A 21948-nucleotide genomic window follows, 5' to 3' on the forward strand; every position below is an offset into this window, starting at 1 on the left:
CTCCTAGACCCTATCCAGCCCTAACTGTGGTGCCCAAAGTGGTCCACATCGAGTCTGGTAATCCTCCTGGATCACTCACGTTCACCCAAATGGCCAGATCTTGTATTATTTGTCAGATCGATAACCATGGTCAATCAATTTTGTCTCACAATTGATTTTAATTCAACCTACCCATGATAATTTATCTTGGCCGTTTCTCTCAGCCTATATAATGATGCTCCATGCTAAGGTACCTTCAAACTAACTTGGTCAACTTACCTATACAGTGTTTGCTGCTTCAGCCTATCAAGTGCCTTATCCTTGGTGAGACCACATGATAAAAAAGTTTCCAATCCTATTTGGCTTAAGACTTGGAACCCCTCCTCAAATCATATCCCAGAACCACCACATGCAGGGTGATACCCAGGTGTCAAGATGTGGTGTATACACCTTTGGTGATGACTATTTCGCCATGCCCTTTTCTAAGTATATTCTAACACCTAAACATTCAATTCTCTAAAACTAATCTGAGGTTCTCAACATATGGCAATTTGTTTATTCTCCTCATGCTATTCACTATGTTGCATTCTGCAGATTTGTGGCAGACATCCTTGCAATCTTCTTACATGCCCTCTAGACCTTCATGGTTTCAACATTAACTGGGTTGGAGACCCCCAAGTATCATCCATGACAATGGCAAATTCTAAGACCGTACATTCTCATGAAAAACCAAGCAGTATTTTGCCACTTCCACATTGATGTCAAGCGCATGAAATGACAAATCAACCCTCTGCAATTATTTGGCTCCAATCCTGCTTGAAGAGATGTGCATCATGCTTTCAACAATAAAACAAAAATAGAACCTATAGTATCAGCAATCCCATTCATGACAAGCAGACCAAGCAGATAGCCAGCCATGTGACTTCCCATCAATTGCTAGCTATTCTTCTTTCAGCAAGTAAACTGCTGCCTTCTGATAACGTTTACTAAAGCACATGGTTCCAATTGCATTAGTTATAGATATATGATCCATCATCAATTTGGAAGGAAATTTGGAGATGCAGGTGCTGTCCATATGCATGTGTTTCTTGTATGTTAAATGTGTTAGCCCATAATAATTGCATCCAGGTTGTCCCTGCTACTGAAATATCTTCTTCTACTTTAGCTTGTCATTAAAGTTGCAAGTTCAGTAAAGGTAGTAATAGTACCATAAATATTCAGCTGACATGGCAATACATGAATCTAAGCCAATAAGTCTTTTCATTGCATGTTCAAAATCAAATACATTACAACTGAAACTGCAAAAAATACACTTCAAAAAGAATGCTCCCAAGATAAGTTCATCAAACAAAAGAAAAGATTTCAATTTATAGTCATTACCAGTGAACAATTTGAAAAGATCAAGAGAAGGCAAGGTGCTTGCCTGTTGTTCCAGTAGGAGTCACAGCAAAGTTGGGCAAAAGCTATCAAGCTTGGATCAGCAGAAAACGTACCAACCAACTGATCAACCTTAAAGGAACCAGGCTCACAGTTACTGTCGATTTCTGTGGTTGGACTGCACAACTCCGATGCATGACAAACCTGTAACCAGGAATGATGCTTTAATAATATAGCAAGATATCTGGAGGGGGGAACTAGCAATTAGTTCCAACCTTGTGCATTGCCCGGGAAAGCAAAGACTGACATCCAATTGGGTCATCCACATAAGAACAAGACCCAACTTTCCGCTTTATATATAGCAGACCACCATTAAAAGGGTCACTCTTGTCTCCCGATCTCCACCAAGGCTTATCTTTTCAAGAGAACACCAAAGACACGAAAATTAGCACTGAAAAATTTGTTTACAATGAGAAAATAGAGCCTAAGAAAAAGGGACATTTCCCCACTTGCATACCTTCAGGTGCAAGCTCTACAACCTGAGGCCAATATCTAGGCCCACAAACTTGAACACTCTTCAACTGTCAGCAGAACGAACATCATTACAATCAGTATATAACTTTACCAATTGGCATCTAGAAATTATAGATACATATTTTTCTACATGCATCCAAGATCTTCATTTGTTTTTGAAGGGAATTATCCAAACTTGTCCATGGGGCAGACCAAGTTATACACGGTTCTCTTTCCAAATGCTACATTAAATAATCTCATGCAGAATTTACTACTTCTAGTGTTTTCACAAAGAAATTGATTTTGCAAAAAGCTTCCACTTCATGGAGGACCCAAGAGACCCAAGTTGTGACTTTTCTAAGGTGATTTTCAGATGCATACCAGAGAGCGTTCTGGCAGAATGCAGGGGGTCACTTCACAAAAGGTAGTCTCAGCATAGTGTTCTGTTTCGCTGACAGTCACTTCGAGGGGGCAATAAACAGGCAGACCTGAATCAACATCTACTGTTTGTACCCAACGAGATTCCGCAGCAATTACATATAAATGCCTGAAGGCCTAGAATAATTATCACCTCAATAAGTTAGTTAATGAGGAGAATGATGAAAAAGTTGATGAACCTTTTAACACAGAAAAGCCTCGGATACCTGAAGGTGGCAACGATTGTCATTTGGTCCAGTAGGCAGTCGAGGGTAGAGAGTGATCAACAATGCAGCAATCGCACTGTTTCCAGTTGAAAAGGTTTGCATACCACCACCAAGAAACAAGAATCCAATGGCCAAGCTTACCTACAATACATTAAGAAACTCAGGAGAACAATATCTAGTTTAATGAACATGAACCAGAGTTTAAACTTGTCTGATGTGAGGAATCATATTTGCTTGACGATATTCTTGTACATTGGCAATAAAACAAAACATAATGTAGAAGTTCAAGAATAAGTTTTAATCCTTTTCTCACACAAATGCCAACACATGGCTAAGCTCACATGGGAAGAAGATAAAAGCCACTGTGACTCACATGATCATACTTAATGAATTTCAACCAGCGGTTCGTGTTGTCCAAATTAATGATTCACATGTTCAAGAATTTTTTCCAGTTTAGTATTCAAGAGTAAAAATCATATATGACATCTCACATTGGAGACTACAAAATTCTACAGAGTAAGAATTTGACTTGCAAAGCTTGATTTCCAAAATAAATGGTATAGACCGGAGACAGGAAGCAACTCAACTTGGAAACAACACAAGAAAAATATACCATTACTATATTTGACAAATTTACATTTAACCTATTGCCACCATAATATTTGGCACGCACATGTTTGTTTGCCCGCATTTATCTAGGCCTACTAATGCAAAAAGCTTCATTACCTTTAATTATAATATTTGCATGAGATGTTTGTTGGCACCATTAACCTGAATTTGGTAACTTTACCTACCAAATATTGATGCCTAAATTAAATGGGCAACAGAATATAGAACTTTAGGTTATAGAAGTGTCTTGCAGTCTTTATATACATTAAAAGTATAAGAGCATTCAAAATACACGAACCAAAAGTTACAAAACTATATATTATCCTTAAGGCTAACTGTGATGTTTCTTCAAAAGTTAAGATAAAGCACGAAATAAACAGAAAGGAGATTGATGAGAGAATGAAGTGGACCAGGTCACAATCCCCCAAAAAGGACGCTCAATAAAGTGGAACTAAAAATATTTAACAAAGTATGAAATACCCAAATACTATAAAGGGATACGTGCATTTATTTATTTATTTAGAAAAATGAAAGACATGTCAAACTTACTGCCATCTGAATTCCATAATTTATATGCCCATCTGCAGATCTTCGACCACGAAGGTATCTCAATAATCGAAATGTTTGCAGATGTCCAGAACCTGCCATAACCTAGCCCCCCATAACACATATTTAGAAATGAGATTTAAATACAAAATTGAGTTTAACAGACAGTATAAGATTGATAAACTACTCAGTAAAAAAAAACATACTTTCTATGACAGATAACAACCTTATGCAGCATGACAAGCATTACAGGAATCCACCTTAAGCAATAAAAATAAGAACTATTAACAAAGTAATAGTTGTATGATGATATTTGCGCAGAACAAAAGAATTGTCTAAAATAAATAACCACTGTATAATAAACCCATTGCAGCCAATCAGTTTGATCGTACATTTCCATCTTGATTACCAAGTAAAACTTTGAAACATTATCAGCTGAATATCAAACATACAAAAGCAAAGCACATTGAATGAAAAATGACAGAATCCCACAAAAGCCCTTATTATTGCATCTTTGTTCAGGTTCCTGAAAAGTTGTTTGGCCGTATAAACCTGAATAAAGCTGAAAAAAAGACTTCATTCAGGCTTCTTCAGTAAGCAAACAAATCCTAAGGGCAGAAACCTTGAGGATAAACAAAATAAGCAGAAGTAAGTATAACCACATAGCCTTTTCTGAACTAGTTAGGTTTGGCTTTGCAAATTCTCATTCACCAAGTATTCTTATTGAGGGCCACCTCTGATATTATTGCAAGCTTCTGCATATCCTTCCTCACAAAATAAGCAGAACTGTAACAGATACATGCAATACAAATTGGTGGAGAGAAATTAAAAAGAGGCAATGACTGAAATCAATGGCCTTACATAACCCTATGAGTGGAAGGAAAATTGATGAAGGCATATCTGCTGCAACTTAAGTGGAATATATCAAGTAACAGATGCTTAAATGGGGTTGCTTTCTTGGGGGGAACATAAATGGTGTTCCTCAATGGCCATGTGCTTTCAAGATTCATGTGTTTGGACCACACTAAGGCCAGTAATGCTGCATGGTCAATATGATGGGAAATTGATACAAAATAACAATTGTAAATACAACTATTGTATGGGTCAAAGTAGAGTTTTATGGGTGTTCTAATGATCTGTCCTGTTCACAGGTATTTTCATTATATGGTATTCCACTCTGGTCAGGTCTTATTTGGGACAGAATTTGGATCATTTTGGTTTGCTGGTGTTTCTTGTAATGGTAGTTATTTATGGGGGTTTTTTTTGGAAAAGGGCCATAAGGTGTCAGGTGGGGTTAGGTGAGAAGTTTGACTTTTGAGGCATGAAGCTTCTCCAAGAAGCCTCTAGCTTTAAAACAGGACTTGAGAGGCCTTTTTTTCAAGGGGCTTCTTTGTTCTGCTGTTTCTCTCCAAAGTTGCTACTCTGTCAAAAAGAATATCAAGTATTGGAAGTGATGGTTTTGTTGGGTCGGCTCACAGCACCTTCCAATCCTCCTACGGAGGCATCGTGAATGAGAGGTCTTGCGATCTGCTGCTGTTTCCCTTTCTTTTACGATCTGTGAAGGTCCAGATTTCAGGTACTTATCTGAAGAAATACTGTTTGTACTCTAAAGTTTACCTCATTTTTTGTTATTACTTGGTAACTGGTTCTTTTGCTGTTCTGGATTGAATCTACTCCTAACCTCTGCTTTGATTCATGAAAAGGGCCTTGTTTATCTATTATTTAGTGGAGTTATTTCTCTATTAGAAGCATCAGCTTATTTTCTATTATCAGTTCGCTTCAGAAATCAAAAACATAGATGCAAACAGGAATAGTGTTAAAGAAAAGAAAGAATTAACGCTGATAAATCAAAAAAAGAAAAAGTTGTTAGAAATGAATGAAGTGCAAGTCTCACAGCTGTTGAGTGCATTCATAGATAATTGGCCAACATGGGACGGACATGTAGAACAAAAATTTGTAAGGAGGCTAAATGATAAGGAGAGTTTTGAATTGGATCCAAGTAAAATTAAAGGCAAGTTCTATAAAAACTTAGATGAGAACTATGACTGGCAAAGGAATTTCAAAGAGCTTGACATGACCCTTAAAAAGATATATTGATTGGAGCAATTCCAAATCAAAAAAAAAAAAAAATTTGTGAATTATCACGAATATATTCTTAGTCAGCTTATAAATGATTAAATTTTCATATTCTTCATTTATTGGTCAACATCTATGGTTGAATTTCAGAACAAAAGGACAACTAAGAGAGAGAAAATGCATCGTAACTCAATAAGCACAAAAATTCATGAACATTTTCTTTTTTAATTTTATCCAATATCAAAAGAATCATCGAAAATGAAAATATAATTTAAGTTATCAAAATTTAAGAAAATGTAACAAATAAATAATATGTGCTAGATTAGTCATAACTGTGTTCATAACCACGGTTGGCCATACTGTCCCGAACAGAGATGGTTCACCCTGTAACTCGATAAATCGGCCGAACCAGCTCCAATTCAATTAAACACCCTCTACCTCGATTTAAAGCCCATCCGGCTCGACCTTTCGACTATACGCCGGCTCAATTCATGATCTCTCGATAGATCCCCTCCCCCGCTGCTCACGATCATAGCCTCTCCCCCCTGAATCGCCGGTAAGTTTCCTCCCCCTTCTCTCTCTCTCACACGCCCATGCGTCGCTAGGGTTAGGGTTTGCCAAGGGCCTCCCCTTCCTCTCCCTCTCCCGCCCTCCCACCCCTTCTCCAACAATGACCAACAAAAGCTTTCGAGCACTCTCTCTCTCCCCTCTCCCTCTCCCTTCCGCTCCCTCTCTCTCTCTTTTCCTCTATCCTTCGCTGACTCTCTTTGTTTTGATACACACCAGAATGGCACATTATGGACCCATGTCATGCCGAATCAGTCGTCGGCCAGTACAACCTCTGGTACCGGTTCAGTGAACCTTGTTCATAAGCATTTGAGGAAAGCAATTTCCATCCAATTCATGATGTCCCTATAACACCACATACACATCAAAGTTTAATAAAATTTTATGACTAATTGATGGAAGCATAGCATTTTTTTATTAGCAAACTTACTATAATGAAATATGATACTTAAGTTCATTAGTCAACCAAACTGAACACATCAAGTATTCCATAAAGGTGACTTGGAGCATTTAGCACATTGAGCAGACTTACTATAATAAAAATATGATATTTAAGTTCAATAATCAACCAAAGTGAAACACATCAAGCATGGTCTGCCGAACCAGCCCAAACCGCCCAATTCAGGCTGTACCAAGCCAAACTGGCGCGGTACCGAGTCGGTTCGGCTGTGAAGACTGGTTCGGAGCTGAAGGAGAAGAAAAAAAGAAGAATAAGAAGAAGAGGAAGGACAAGAAAAAGGAGAAGAAGGAAAAGGAGGAGAGGAGGAAAATAAGGAGACGAAGAAGCAGAAGGAGAAGGAGGAGAAGGAGAAGTAGTAGTAGAAGAAGAAGAAGACGAAGGAGGAGGAGGATAAGAAGAAGAAGTAGAAGGAGAAAGAGAAGAAGGAGGAGAAGGGGAAGGAGGAGGAGGAGGAGGAGGAGGAGGAGAAAAAGGAGGAAGGAGGAGGAGAAGGAGAAGAAGAACGAGGAGGAGGAGGAGGAGGAGGAGGAGGAGAAGGAGGAGAAGCAGAAGAAGGAGAAGCAGAAGGAGAATAAGAAGCAGCAGAAGGAGGAGGAGCAAGCAGCAGAAGGAGGAGGAGCAGAAGAAGAAACATCATAGAAACATCAAAAAATATCAAATTATGCTTAAAAATATTAAAAAAATTGAAGAAAATGATTACCATTAATTCAAACTGAAAAACATTGAAAAAAAGGAAGAAGAAAAAGGAGGAGGAGAAGAAGGAGAAGAAGCAGAAGGAGAAGGAGAAGGAGATGAAACATCAAAAACACCAAGAAACATCAAATTATATTTAAAATCATTGAAAAAATTAAAAAAATTGATTACCATTAGATCAAACTTAAAAAACATTGAAAAAAATGGCATGCTTGTTCTGAACTAGCATGTCGTTGTGTACTGTGTCAGTACGGTACCGAACCAGCCACCTACCTATACAAATCTCGGTACCAGTTCGGCGGACCTTGACATCAAGTATTACATCACATCAAGGTGATCTAGAGCATTTGGCATATTTGAGTGTAGAAAACATCCAAACATGGTATAAATTTCGCACATAAAATTATAGAGTACCACATGTTACAAATTCAACGATCTACCAACAAAAAACTATCATGTTAGCGCTCAAACATCAAGTTATAGAAACTAGTGATAGTACATGGAATTCTAGCAACATATAGATATTAGACAAAAAAGAATAGAAGGATGTTTATCAAACCACAGAGAGCGAAAGAACAATAAGATGCAAGCAAATCTCCAGAGTCCCGCGATCTACATATTGCAGCAATCCCTTTGGTAAGGTATTAACACTCGTAACTGGTACGTGCTTAAGCTACATGGGTCAGAAGAAATAACTTCAACAAACAAATTAGAACAAAAAAGTATAGGGACCATAACAGAAGAGAACATACCTCATTGAGAAAATAAATAGCATAATTATAAAGCAGCTCTTGGGCATCGCCATTTTTTGTGCCAGCATACTTTAATCCTACAGGCATTACTTCACACCGATAATACTTAAACAAAATGATAACATCCTTTAAGTAACAACAGAGCCTTGAACATACTTTAAGTTAAACTAGAGCTTTGCATAAAAGTGCAATATTGTAGTGAGAACTTAATAACTAATAAAAATTAAAAGTGTAACATTCTGAGAGTGCAACAATCAATTTTCAATTCGATATTACGTTATAACTTCTACTTTTATAAGAACTTAAAGGTATCTAATTGTTACAAAAGATTCTTGCACAAACATCATAAAAGATGTGGAAGCAAAAGGAGGAAAGTGGAGTTTCCTTTTCATTAACATATGTATAAATTGTGTACGGATGTGTAGCCCGAACACAAATAGAGTACTAACACATAATGCATGTGGAAAAAAGTCTATAGCCTTCATATGTATATGTTTAGTTGTTGGTCCATTCCCAATTAGTGCATTATAGTTTCATTCCAACAGTTGTTGCTCAAGGAATGATTAGAGTACTACAACAGAAAAGATAGTTTTAACAGTTTTTCTGAGGACATCGTGCTGATAAACTGTTAAATGAATAAATAAAATTAGAATGTAACCGTTAACTCCAATGATTGAGCAACTCTGACTAACATTAAAAGGCTACGAAAGATTGATGGAGTACCAAGTGAAATGCAAGCACCAGCAACTATATTGACGTATGCCTGAACAAGAGCATTTACATCGTATTCATCACCGTCCATCACCCCTTCCTCTAATCTCAAGATCCCAACTTTGACAATTTCAGGAATCTGAGATTCGATCCATTCACTAGAAGGACGAATCCTACATGCAAACATATGAGGTATGATATTGTCCTCTTCTCAACAGTTAAGAAATTTCCATAAACAAAATAAGCAAAATCACCTGCTCCAGATTATCAAATTTCGAGCAATGATACGGAGCATGATAAAGTCAGGCCGCACATACTGCAGATCAAAGTGAGTGATAGGAATATGGAGTCTAGATGCCATTACTTCAGATTCTGTCTGTAATAAGAATTGGAGTTCATTACAAGTAAATTGTAGTACTTAAAATTTATATGTGAGGACATAATACAACAATCAGACTACACACTAAATTTTCATGGAATTTCGTATTTAAAGAACTTTACCTTCAAAAATATCAGAGCTAGTGCAATTGTAGCTCCAGGCGCAGTTACATCAACATTTATTTGTGCCCCATCCATCATCTGAATCAAACAGAAAAGAGCATATCAACCACTAATAGTTACAAACAAGTAGGGATTGCAGAATGCTTTAGGTGGGAGAAAAATTCACTAAAAATATATGGAACCTGCCCAACATTGCGGTTGTGATCATCTGTCGTTTGCACCAAAGTTAAAGATCTTTCCTGAGGAAAAACAATAGAAACTTAGGAATGTTAATTAAATATCTAGAAGTCATCAATAGATTTTGATTCAAACTGGTGTTATGCATTTTAATCCAGAAAACATAAAAACTCAGTGGAAAGAAAAATAAATAGTCTCTGAAATTATACATTTGAAACTCCTCTTTCACCAATATATTGGAAAAGCCGATCCATGAAAGTATCCATGAAGCCAAATGCATCTTTGCCTTGCCCTAAACAAAAAAAGGAAAAGAAAACATTCAGTTACTTGCTTCCAAGCACATGTTCATTCATTTTCTTCGTAATACACAATATACCTAACGCCACAAGTCCTAATGCAGCTCCTGCAGCAACAGCATATCCTTCTCTTTCGAGTACATTATCACCACCACTTCTGCGGCCTATCTCACCCTGCAAGCAATTAAAATACAAAATTAGATAAATGATTTGCCAAAGAAAATGTAAGAGTATCATCCAGATTTTAAAACCTGGATATAATCATATGCAGTTCAACCAATTTGAAGGAGTTGTTGCATGTCAATATCAGAAAAAAATGAAATGAAGTATGTTTAACTGCAAAGAGAATGGCATCAACACAAACAAGATGAATTTGAACAAAAGCAGCATGTGCGATTCACGCTCAAAATTATGTGCATCATTCCCATAATACTCAATAGTAAGCCATGATACACATTACATGCCATATACTTCGCCAATATCTGGCGTGCATCAATACTGAAAGATATATAAAGTTGTCAACATGTTCACCGCATATATGAAAAATAACCATAGATAAGAAGATAAACTGCACACAGCCAAAATTGTTCTCGGAAACTTTAAAATAAAACATGTGTTTGGACCTTCACTTACATGTTTGGTTCTGCTGTATGCATCATAAACGAAAAATTCTCTCAAATGTTGCTTTCTTAACATCACAGAAAATAAACATACTATTATATAACTATGCATCTCAACACAATCACATAGAGCGATATTAAAGAACATCTTTCTTCATTCACCATATCTTTCAGTATTGTGCATCATTCCCAAACTACTCAATAGTAAGCCATGATACACATTACACGCCATATACTTTGCCAATATCTGGCAGCATCAATACTGAAAGATATATAAAGTTGTCGACATGTTCACCGCATATATGAAAAATAAGCATAAATAACCTGATAAACTGCACAGCCAAAATTGTTCTCGGAAACTTTACAATAAAACATGTGTTTGGACCTTCACTTACATGTTTGGTTCTGCTGTATACATCATAAACAAAAAATTCTCTCCAATGTTGCTTTCTTAACATCACAGAAAATAAACATACTATTATATACAACTCCAATTCAGAAATGAACATAAACAACATGATACTACAGAAAAAGAATTCTAAAACTACTGAGATATCGTGACTAACATTACATCGATTACATGTAAGTGTATTACATAACTATGCACTCAACGCAATCACATGGAGCGATATTAAAGAACATCTTTCTTCATTCACCATGTCTTTTAGTAATCAATACATCTCATATATGGCCTTACCAGTTCCTTTTATGAGGATGAGATACCATAATAAACGGAATGTCATCAGCAAGTCATCAGCACATTCCTAGAACTAGTTGGATGGGTTTTCTCTTTTTTTTGGACGGTATTCATTATATGAGAAATTTTTAAAAGAAAATGAAAAGGAAACCCACATACCGGTAGACCTTTAACTCATTGTTTAAAAATTTGCCATTTCACAATGGAAATAAACTTAAAATACCACCTAAACTTTGGCTTACTTAATGTTTCCAGTGTTCCTCTAAAAAACAGTACCTCATTTTTTTTCATTCAGAAAATCAGATTTTTTATTTCAGAAAGCTATGTTATGAATTGATAAGATCATCAAAACAGATAATTATCTAGCCCCACCACAATTTAAAAATTATAATCCCTGTTTACGAAAAATATCCATTATAGGCATACTTATTTTCAACTCCACCCTTCTGACGCAATTTACAATGGTCTCTCCCAAGGAAATTCATGTCTTATGATGTCTTTTTAGATTATTTCATTGGCATTAATGTCAAAATCATGATTTTCATAATCTTTGCACACACTTCACAAAAGGAAAATTGAAGATAGAAAAACTAAACTTATAAGAACCAGCATTCAATGATGCAAAGGAGTTCAAAAAATGTCATGCAATTTTAATCTAAATATATAAACTGATCAAGCCTAAGCTGCAGGGAACTATAAAAAAAAGTGGTAACAGTCCAAGAATAAAGAGCAGTAATCCATCCACCAATTATATATCCAATAAGGACCGTGAATTAAAAATGAAGATCAAACACATTAACTGAGGAACATATAGAAGAGTGCAAGCAGAGAATATATTACCAAAAGTATCTTCATAGTCAGAGGGTGTGCTGAACCTTCATATAGAAGCCCAATGGACATTAATGCAGCTGACTAGAAAATAATTGAAAATGATTAGGAAAACTGAAAGACAATCAATCTATTTGTTAAAAGGTGATAAAGGCACATTGAAAGTCACATTACAAGCAATAACTCAAACAAGAATAAATATAGCAAACTGTCAAACTAAAAACAGACTGGATTAGAAAAGCAAACAAGAATGAGTATAATTGATAGTCCAAGAAGGTTAGCTAGACTGGAAAGGCTTGTAGTTACAATTATATTTCAAGCAGGTTGAGTTGGTTGAATTCATGAGGAGAACTAAGAAATGGGATCAACGCTATTCAGCAAACCTGTTAAATAAACAGAGTCGACCAAATTTTTGTTTAATTTTACATCCATATAATTTGAAGGAGGGGCACGCATCCTTTGATAATAAAGTACTATGCTGTGCATGTGCAATCACATGAGTGGAAACATGGTAGGTTCATGTCAGAGGAAGCAATTGATGATCATGATAAATTGGACATGTCGCGTGAACCAAATAAATTTTAGATGGCTCTGATTAATGTAAACTTGAGAGAAGTTTTCTTTTTTGATGAGAAGAGAAAGATCCCACACAAAAAGAGACTTGTCCATTTGCTTTCCCCAGAGCTCTTTAGTGCAACTATATTTCAAAAGTAGGATTCCAGAGAAGTTTGTAGATGAGATTTCAAAGGTTTCCATCAATTATTTTAAAAAGCCCATCCAAACTTTAAATACCAAGTAGGTTGTATTGCTTCACATTACATCTTCTAAGACTTTTCTTATTTTGAGCCTGGGTTTAGGTAGTTGTAAAATGGTCCACCATGTAGTTATCATGATCATTCTAGATTTAGTTATTGTTTGCGTTGGTTGTCCCCCCCCCCACCCCCCAAGCCGCAATTTACTCCACTAATTTGTGTTTTTCTTAGTTTATTAAATGGGTTAGAGGTGTTTTGAGAAGGATGGGAAGGGAAGGATACAAACTAGTTTTAATTTGCATCGATTGTTCTCAGTGAAAACTGTGCACCTGCTATTGACAAGATTTCTATAATTTTATGTCTACCATCTTCTGCCATGCTTCATTCTTTTACAAAATCATTATCCAGATCTGAAGTCAGATTGTCTGAGAAACTTTCTTCCCTCAACCATCACTTCATGTCATAAAGAACCCATTAAATATGATGGAATATCGGTTTGGAACCATATTTCAACCCTTAAAATCACCTTCACTCCTATTTAGAACATTACATCAACTCACATCTTCCCACACTTCCAAAGAACGAACCTAAAGCTACCTTCACTCTGCTGAAGAACTTTCAGACAACAGTTTCTGATGCATATTTGGATAGTGAAGCAGCAAACCCAAGATATCTTTAACACGTTACATCCCAAAAATTTGTAACTGTAACCTCAGATATCAAAAGTACACCAATTAGCCAGTAATGAAAAGGGGCTCATTGATAAATATATCTGATCAACTGGACTAATAACAATCAAATAAAAAAATTCAAAATTTCACCTCAGAGAGATCGATTGATCTGTACTGTAGATATTGCTTTCTTCAGTCCCCTTCAATGATTAACAGTTTTTTATTTCCTTATCAAGTTGTTGATCATCCTCACTAATTCGGTAGATTGACCTTTATGGTCAGATTTGCCATGTTAAGTGCATCTCTCCTAGGACAGGACATTGCTCATTGTAATATTTTTGAAATAATTGGAAGTTGCCTTCAGGCCACTCTCCATCCAGAAGAAGGATAAAACAAGGTTTAGGAAACATCACATATAAAATTAAATTAAAGAAAGCAAAAAAGTTATATTTCAGTTACCAACCTTATAACAGTAAGATGGCAGTTTTATTATACTAAGTGGAAAAATTTAAAGCATATAATAGGTAAAACAGGAGGAAGATGCAATTCAGAACGTCATGTGTGAGAATATGTGAGTGAGCGAGAAGGGAAGAGATAGACCTGCAAATTTGTTGGCAATTCCAGTTCTGGAAAGGATGACGGATATCGAGCAGGAATATGAAGGTAAAGCACCTGAAAAGAAACAGTTGTAAACATCTTCACATAAAATCATGTCAAAAAATTTGGAAAGAAAAGAGGGAGAACAAGTATAACAAGCATCATGGTCTTCAAAAGCCAGATAGACAACAGAATTCTAACAAGTTTCCAACAGACATAAATCATTGAGTTCCAATTAAAGAAAACACGAATTAAAACAAGACAAACACTTGCATTCACTACTATCGTCATAATTAATAACCTAAAGAATCAAACTAGAATTCAATAAATGCATAGGCAACAATACCATAACATTTAACAGCCTTCTTTGGAATGTCATATCGACTATCTATAAACCTCTGGCAACAGAATTAGTGGTTTCTTTTTGGGCAGAGGGAGGGAAGGGTTGGAGGTGTTGGGAAAGATTGTAAGTTCCATATCCCCTAAAAGTTCCAAGATTGAGAGTTGGGCAACTTGCAACCCTCTAATTTCTCTTCTTTTCCCCCACTTTAACCATGAATTGTACTTTGTTGCAGGGTACCCCTAGATTTAAGATTCTAGCATCAATGGAACCACAAAATACAACGACGAGTGTTTGGAGATGTGCATCACTGCTGTTCATGAATTTTACATTGCTTTTGCAGCCAGAAAATCCATTTCACATTGCAGGAGTAGACCACTATCTAGGTCTTCAAAATGACAGGGAAGTTAGAAAAATTTTGGGGTAAAAAAGTGAAGGTTAGATATCAACTTTCAAAATTTCCACCTTTATGAAGGTTAGACTATCTGATAAAGTTCCACTGATCAGTTACCGATTCAGCATGTCTGGTTGTTTAGTAGTTACTTACCATTTATCTGAGGCAACAAGTGTACAGCCAAAATGTCCAGAAAAAATTGTGAATCAAAAAACATCAATTTTTTTGCATTGACTAAATTAGGGCGGCCCAGTGCACGAGCCTCCCACCATTGCGAGTACTGGGGAGGGTCAAATGTACTCAACTTTACCCCCACCCACTTGGGAAGAGACTGTTTCCATGTTTCGTATCCATGCAAACCAAGTCACAATGGAGCATCATTACCATTGCACCAAGGCTCACCCTCTTGCATTGTATCGCGCAAACTAATAATAGCAAGAATATTACCAAGGGTGGTCAAAAAAGAAAGACTCCAATGAAATATGTCACCTTTGATATAGCTGGATTCATTGTGCCCCTATGAGATGCTGCCATGCCAAGCAATATTCCAACAGTAGTAATATCGTGCTCCTATGGTCAAGAGTCCCACAAACAATAAGACATCAAGAAAGAATTCATAGATAAGAATGTTTATCGTCTAGAATAATATAGCAAGCATATTGCAAGCAAGGACCACAAAATGCCAACATGAGTGAAATTAATTAGCATTCAAACTTTAGTTCCAATATCTTCTAACAATATGCACATATTAAAGTAAAAGAAAAATAAATTTTCAGTTGAACAATAAAAGTGATTATAGTTAGAAAAAGAAAATGAAAAGAAAGCTTAATAGCCATAATTATTACGCACAAGTATACACAAGCAAGCCCGGAGAGAGAGTTTGCTGAGCAAAAGTAAAGGAAGAAAAATGAAATTAAAGTTGGAAAACAAATAAACATCACAAAGTAGAAGTCGCGACTAAATACTTTCTTCAAAATAAAGATAGATGTAAGATGGATATGAAGAGAAAATGGAAAAGCAGCAAGTGAATGAAAAAGCTGGCTATTGAAAGCCAAATAACAGAATAACGATAAATTTGATGCAGGCAAGTGATATGACAACTCTCTAGTCGGACTAATAATAATTGATTCTAGGAATTATGAATCATCAGAAGAAAGGCAGTAAACATGGTTAGTGTTTAAATGAAATGCAATACAAAGTTTTCTTTCTTCTTTTGCCTTTGGCTATGAGTAGAGGGGTGAACACTTGATCAAGTTTGTTCAAACAGACACCCACAGGCACCAGGATTCATGTCTTAAGAAGTCTCTTCTAGATCAAATGAAATGAGTAAGTATAACAATAACTCACAAGAACACAAGGAAAAGTTCATTGGTGATGCAATGCTAACATAATAATTGATGCTCAAAATAACGAGCATTGGTACCAAAACTAACCCTTAAAATTATTGCCAATAGTTGCATTTGGATTGCATTACCAACTATACAAACAATAATGGATATCAGCAGTAAGACTTTAACTGGACATAAATGGCAATACAGGTTCTCTACCATTTGAAGAGCCAACCTTTCATTGAAATTTCCAAGAAATACTCTCATGCAAATATTGTTAATAAAAGTGCACGTGACATGAACTTCCACCTAACTAGAGCTCACACCAGAAGAATTAAGCCTGAAATAGGACAGACTGACACCCCATAGATTATAAAGATCCATATGGAGGATATTTGTTTTACACCCCATGCTAGGAAACCAAGATAAACAAAATCAATGGCAATAACAAATAAGTGCCACAAATGCTATTACATTGATGATAAATTTCAGAAAATACATAACAATACCATATACTTAAGATGAATTTCAAAATAATCTATTACATCTATTTCTTATACATATAAACTCCGACAATCAAATGGAAAGATGACAGAAATATGGTGTCCATGTCCCTCCTCAACTCCTTTAACGAGGCCACATATTGGTTGCAACATCAAAAGGGTAATGTTTGCAATTTCTACTCCGAAAAAAGACATACTGCATACAGCATTACCTGTATGCAGTGTGTGATATGATAAAGGAAAGTTTGAACAAATGTATAAGATACTGTACATTTTACATAAAATTTAAACTTGACCAATCACTTACCAAAGACATATCAACTGCTTCGGTAAGTGTATCTGCTATAAAGATTCAAGACCTTTTGCAGTGATGGAAGGAGAATGACAAATAACAAAGGTTTCATTTAATAATAATAACAAAGAAATGCTAGCTTGACAATTGCTCATTGCTGTTGTCAAATTATAACATAATTATGCGGAAAAAGATTCAGATGACAAAACTTGGGCAACCACCAAAAGCATTTTGGCAGCAGTGACAAATATAGAAGAGTAACTGCAAAAAGATAGCGACTGCAGCCCCATGAATGAGAAGAAAAGTAGCAGCATTCTGTTTGAAATGGTTGAGCATGGAAAAGTAATAAAAATAAACAAAATAGAGTGGTTGTGAGTCTTGTGACTCTGTATGTGTGTGAGCGAGAGATAGAGAAGCTTAGGGCATCACATTGACAATGTAATTTCTGATTACGGTAGGTTGCTGTAGAGATTCTGGCAATATAATAACTCAAAAATGAACATCCATTACATAAAGCCTTATAAACTTGGGAGTTGGATTTGTGATTTAGCATTTCCCAAAATTAAGAATATAGCTAAGCACATGTATAGCAACTACAATGCATTGTTAGAAAGGTGATTAATATAGAAAGAACCAATGAAAAAATATTTAGGGGGTTCGTGCAAGTTAGCCAAAATTCAACAACACTAATTAAATAAAGACCAATAAGACAATCACATCTCTAAGATGGTTTTTCTAAATGAGCGTAAAAATTAAGCCGTTGTTTTTCACTTTTTAGGTGATTGATGATAAAATTCATGTGTTTAATGACAAATACATCAGGCCTACAGAGGTATTTAAGTAATATATCACTTCCACATTGGTCAAAATATTTTGTAATTTGTGTTACATTTTATGGATTAATGCTCAAAATAGCAGTCTACCTGATATTAATCAGACATATTCAAGGATCATATTCCACTCCATGCAAAAACAAGGAGTTTTGTGTACCTTACTGGAATTATGATTGGATTGATGTTCAAAATACAAATTCTAGATGAGCTAATAGACTAATAATATCAGAATATGCCATACTGCAAATGTAATGCCTAATCGACAGATCCAGCAAATTAGCTACCATTTTATGGAGTGCTTATCTGCAGTTCACTAGCCGCAACCTAGCTTCATATAATGCTCATTGCCATACAACACTACACCATGACCAAAAGGTTCGCCGAATCGGTACCGGAGGGCATACCGGCCGGCATCCGGTTGGGCACAATAGGGGTCCGTACCATGTTCCAGGGCATACCGAAACGGGAGAGCCAAGAGAGAGAAGGAGGCGGAGGAGGAAAAGGGAGAGGGACGGGGAAAGGGAGAGAGATGGAGGGGGAGAGAGAGAAAGGGGGAGGGGGAGGGGCAGGGAGGGAGAGAGGGGGCGAGAGAGAGTGAGGGAGAGGAGAGGAGAATGAGAGGGAGGGAGAGGTTTACGCTCGGTGCAACGGATGAGGGGGAGCTCCTGCTCAAACTTCATCACCTACAACATCCGACTTCATCATGACCCCTTCAAACAATTTAGAAATATGATAAAGTTTTCTAATCTGGCAGTATGATTAGAAGTCCTCAAGGAGTTACCACAATACTCCAAGTCACTAGGGTCTTGCATGTGAGATGCACAAGAAAGAGATTAAAAATGGCCATGATCTCCTTGATCTTTTCTTTTTAGAATAGAAAGGCTTGATAAATCTGCATCCAATTTTGGGAGGGGTGCTTCCCTTGCTTATGTCCTACCCAAACTTGTTAAGTATTTAATATGAAAGTCATTGCAGCACTTTGAGACTGTGGAAGCCACAGAATGCAGCCAGAGCAGTAGAGCCAAACAAATGAACATGGTGGCATATGGAGTTCTGAATTTAAGTAATTAATATGAAAGGATGAAATGGAGGACCAAAGCATTAAAGCAGAGAAAGGAACAAACATATTGGCATTTGAAATTCTGAATTTAATATTAGAATATATAGCTATGTCAACAAACAGAACCAAATAACAGATGATATCAGAAAAAGCCAGATATATCAACTTTTTAGAAACCTTTAGATAAACAAAGAAAAGATTCCAAAAAGATTATCAATTTTGATTTGACCAAAACACAGTGGACAGGAATTTCAGGAGACAGCTCAGCAAGACTCAATTTGCATGTATCTCACAGCTTTACTTTGAATGTACAACAAGAGCTGGACAGTTTGAGAGTTTTCTCATATGATGATATAAAGCAATATCAACCAACAAACCAACGTATGCTGAACCGACCGGAACCGGTCGGTTCAGCCTGTACCGAACCGGTGCCGACGGGCACCGGTACCGTACAGCGTATAAAAACGGTTCCGACCCAAACTGGATCGGAATCGATTAGTTCTGTACTTGTACCGGTGCAAACCAGGCCGGTTCGTGTCCGTACAAGCCGGTACCGGTGCGAACCGTGCCGGTTCGTGTCAGTCCAAAAACATTTTCCCCCTGCGCCCACGCGCGGGGAAGAGCGCCCACGCGGCTGGAGCCCGCGTGGGCCTCTTATGCCACAGAGTGGCATTTAAAGCCACTCTGTGGCATTTAACTTTTTTTGGGAAACGCGCGCGGACGCGCGAGCGGAGAACGTGCGATTCCCCGCGTAGGAACAGCGCCCGCGCGCGATTCCCCAGCAGAAAATCGCGCCCGCAAGCGATTTCCCATGCGGGGCACCGTGCCCACGCGGGCTGCCAGCCCGCATGGGCCATTTAATGCCACTCTGTGGCATTTGACGCATCGGCGCGTGTCCGCGGACACGGTGTTTTTTTTTTGATGTCTGCGTGCACGGCCCTCCGATTCGGTACCGGTTCCAAGCCGGTACCAAACCGGAACCGTACCGGTGCCGGTGCTCACCAGTACGCCGGTACGGTCGGTCCGGCGAACCTTGCAACAAACCATCCGCAATCTAGGAACTACCAACTTCTTCGAACAAAAAAAAAGGTTAAGTGCTTCTTATCCAGAATTTATATTCCATTGAAGGATTATTATAACTTAAATATATTGGCTACATGTCCCTATTCAACATGAGAAAGATCATATGTGGGATACCCTGTTTTTGGTGGGCTAGCCGGGCGGAAATCAACCTAGCTGGCCGCGATCCCCGCTGTGAGGGAGGTGATATCACCGGAGCCCCGCCCCTCCTTTCCTTTTCGGCCAATTCCCTCACTGGCAAGCCCCCAATTTTAGAAGTATCGCGTGAAGAGACTGCGGATTAATATGAGGAGATCGCGTTATCCGCGGTCTCCTCCCTCTATCTCTTCTCCTTCGGTTGTCGAGACCACCACGATCTCCTCCATCTTCCCCCTCTCCCTCTTCTTTCCTCTACTGGGGCTCACCGTGCCCTGTCTTCGTGCCGCCGGAATCATGGCCGTAGTGCCTTCTTGGAGCCAAGGTAAGGTCTCCGATGCCTCCCTCGTTCTTCCCCTTCCCGATCGACCCAGCAATGGCTGGAATCCAGCAAAGAGTTGCCAGATTTAGACACAAAAAAAGAGGAAGAACGCTTACCTAGTGGCTGTCCACCATGCTCCTGCTGCTCCTCAAGTCGCAGTCGACATTAGGTCGGAGGCCTTCTCCTCCCCTCCCTTATCTCTCGGTGGGGTAGGCTCTTGCCCCCCACCCTTCTTTCGTGATGAAGAGAGAGTGATAGAAAATAAGAAAAGAAAAAAAAAATTAAAAATAAATATATAAAAAAAGATAGAAATATATCCCATCCTTGGTGCAACCACTCTCTCTACTTGATTTGTAGATCCTAGACCGATTTACCCAGTCTGGGCTTGAAGCTTGTTCAAGTCTATTTCAATTTTCTTAGAGCTCTTTAATTTGTATTTAGGTTTCTTTTTTAAATAGTTGAATAACAATTAATTTACTTTCTTAAACGGTTTCGAATAGGTGCAGCTGATTTGCCCATCTGAACTTGATGATCTTTGGGCGAACAAAGGTAAGTGGCCCTAGCATAAACCTTACTAATTTTTGATTTATTTGTTAATTTTTATTTATTGAAAATACCAAAATATAAATTATACTGATATGATTGGCTTTCATTTTTCGTAAAAATTTAGGATCAAGTATATGATTGTGAAATGATTCATGTATTTATAAAATTGTCTCATAGATACTCATGTGCCAATGATTTCCAAATTATGAAAAAAGTGTATTTTCCTATGAGACACCTTGTAGCTAGCATCCAACGAAAACGGCCATTGCCAACGGGTTAAAGTTGGTAACGAGTACAAACTATGATATCTTGTTGATTATGAAGATGGCCCTGTCACGGGTTATAGTGACCGTAGCACCAAAAAATCTATAAGCACTATTTTAATTGAAAGTATGGATAAATGGCAAACATTTGACGATTATGAATATTGTAAATTACACTTTTAGCTTTACGAACTTGCATGATTTGTGCATATATGACTGGTTTGCTATGACAGTTTGTTTATTATGTTTATAAAATTTTTATTTTACAGTATAAATTTACTTTTCAAATGATGCATTGAATCATGTAAAAATTTATGTTTATTCTGGTAAAGTGGTGCATGGTTACTTACTGAGCCGCAAAACTCATTTGTCTCTTTATACTTTTTTTCAGATAATTAAGGTTGCTATGAGCAGGAAAGAATAAATTAATGAAAGATGATAAAACTCGAAGCATATTTGCAAGCTATCAAAAAATGTAGTTATAACTATAAAGTTTAGGTTATGTAGTCTTGAATATTCAAATATTGGATTTAAATGCTCTGTACCCGCTTCTCTTGGTTTAGCAAATGGAATTGGACTAATTTTATTATTCTATAAATTTTTATTGTGGGCTTCTTGTTATTGTGGGCAATACCCTACACTAGCACGGCCATATCATGCTCCGGATATAGGGAGTGACAATATGTCTCATAGAAGAGGTAGATGATAAGAGTCCATAAAAAGCTTCCGAGGCATATTTAAGAACTAGCAAGTACTAAAATAATTTCAGAAAATGTCTGATCATCA

The 21948-nt window shown here is 37.2% G+C and overlaps 1 protein-coding gene across 4 annotated transcripts in view; it reads right to left on the bottom strand.

The window, feature by feature from the left end:
• EMB2771 (E3 ubiquitin ligase) overlaps positions 1-21948 on the bottom strand; it is a 44492-nt gene that overhangs the window by 6305 nt on the left and 16239 nt on the right. For all 4 annotated transcript variants that reach the window (XR_005510926.3, XR_005510925.3, XR_005510928.3 and 1 more), the window contains exons 18-34: positions 15290-15370; positions 14070-14141; positions 12059-12130; positions 9982-10075; positions 9815-9897; positions 9611-9667; positions 9429-9506; positions 9182-9303; positions 8940-9100; positions 8217-8293; positions 8024-8137; positions 3672-3773; positions 2514-2654; positions 2251-2424; positions 1874-1937; positions 1632-1771; positions 1403-1560 (exon numbers count right to left, since the gene is read on the bottom strand). Coding sequence is in view for 1 of the 4 variants with exons in the window: in XM_039124305.3 (XP_038980233.3) it covers positions 1403-1560; positions 1632-1771; positions 1874-1937; positions 2251-2424; positions 2514-2654; positions 3672-3773; positions 8024-8137; positions 8217-8293; positions 8940-9100; positions 9182-9303; positions 9429-9506; positions 9611-9667; positions 9815-9897; positions 9982-10075; positions 12059-12130; positions 14070-14141; positions 15290-15370 (1790 nt within the window). In the remaining 3 variants the exon portion in view is untranslated. The remainder of the gene's footprint in view (positions 1-1402; positions 1561-1631; positions 1772-1873; positions 1938-2250; positions 2425-2513; positions 2655-3671; positions 3774-8023; positions 8138-8216; positions 8294-8939; positions 9101-9181; positions 9304-9428; positions 9507-9610; positions 9668-9814; positions 9898-9981; positions 10076-12058; positions 12131-14069; positions 14142-15289; positions 15371-21948) is intronic.

Source organism: Phoenix dactylifera, chromosome 8 (genome assembly GCF_051530095.1).
Source record: "Phoenix dactylifera cultivar Ajwa chromosome 8, Ajwa_hap1_PhDact_Kaust_v1.1, whole genome shotgun sequence".
In the NCBI taxonomy this organism is placed as follows: domain Eukaryota; kingdom Viridiplantae; phylum Streptophyta; class Magnoliopsida; order Arecales; family Arecaceae; genus Phoenix; species Phoenix dactylifera.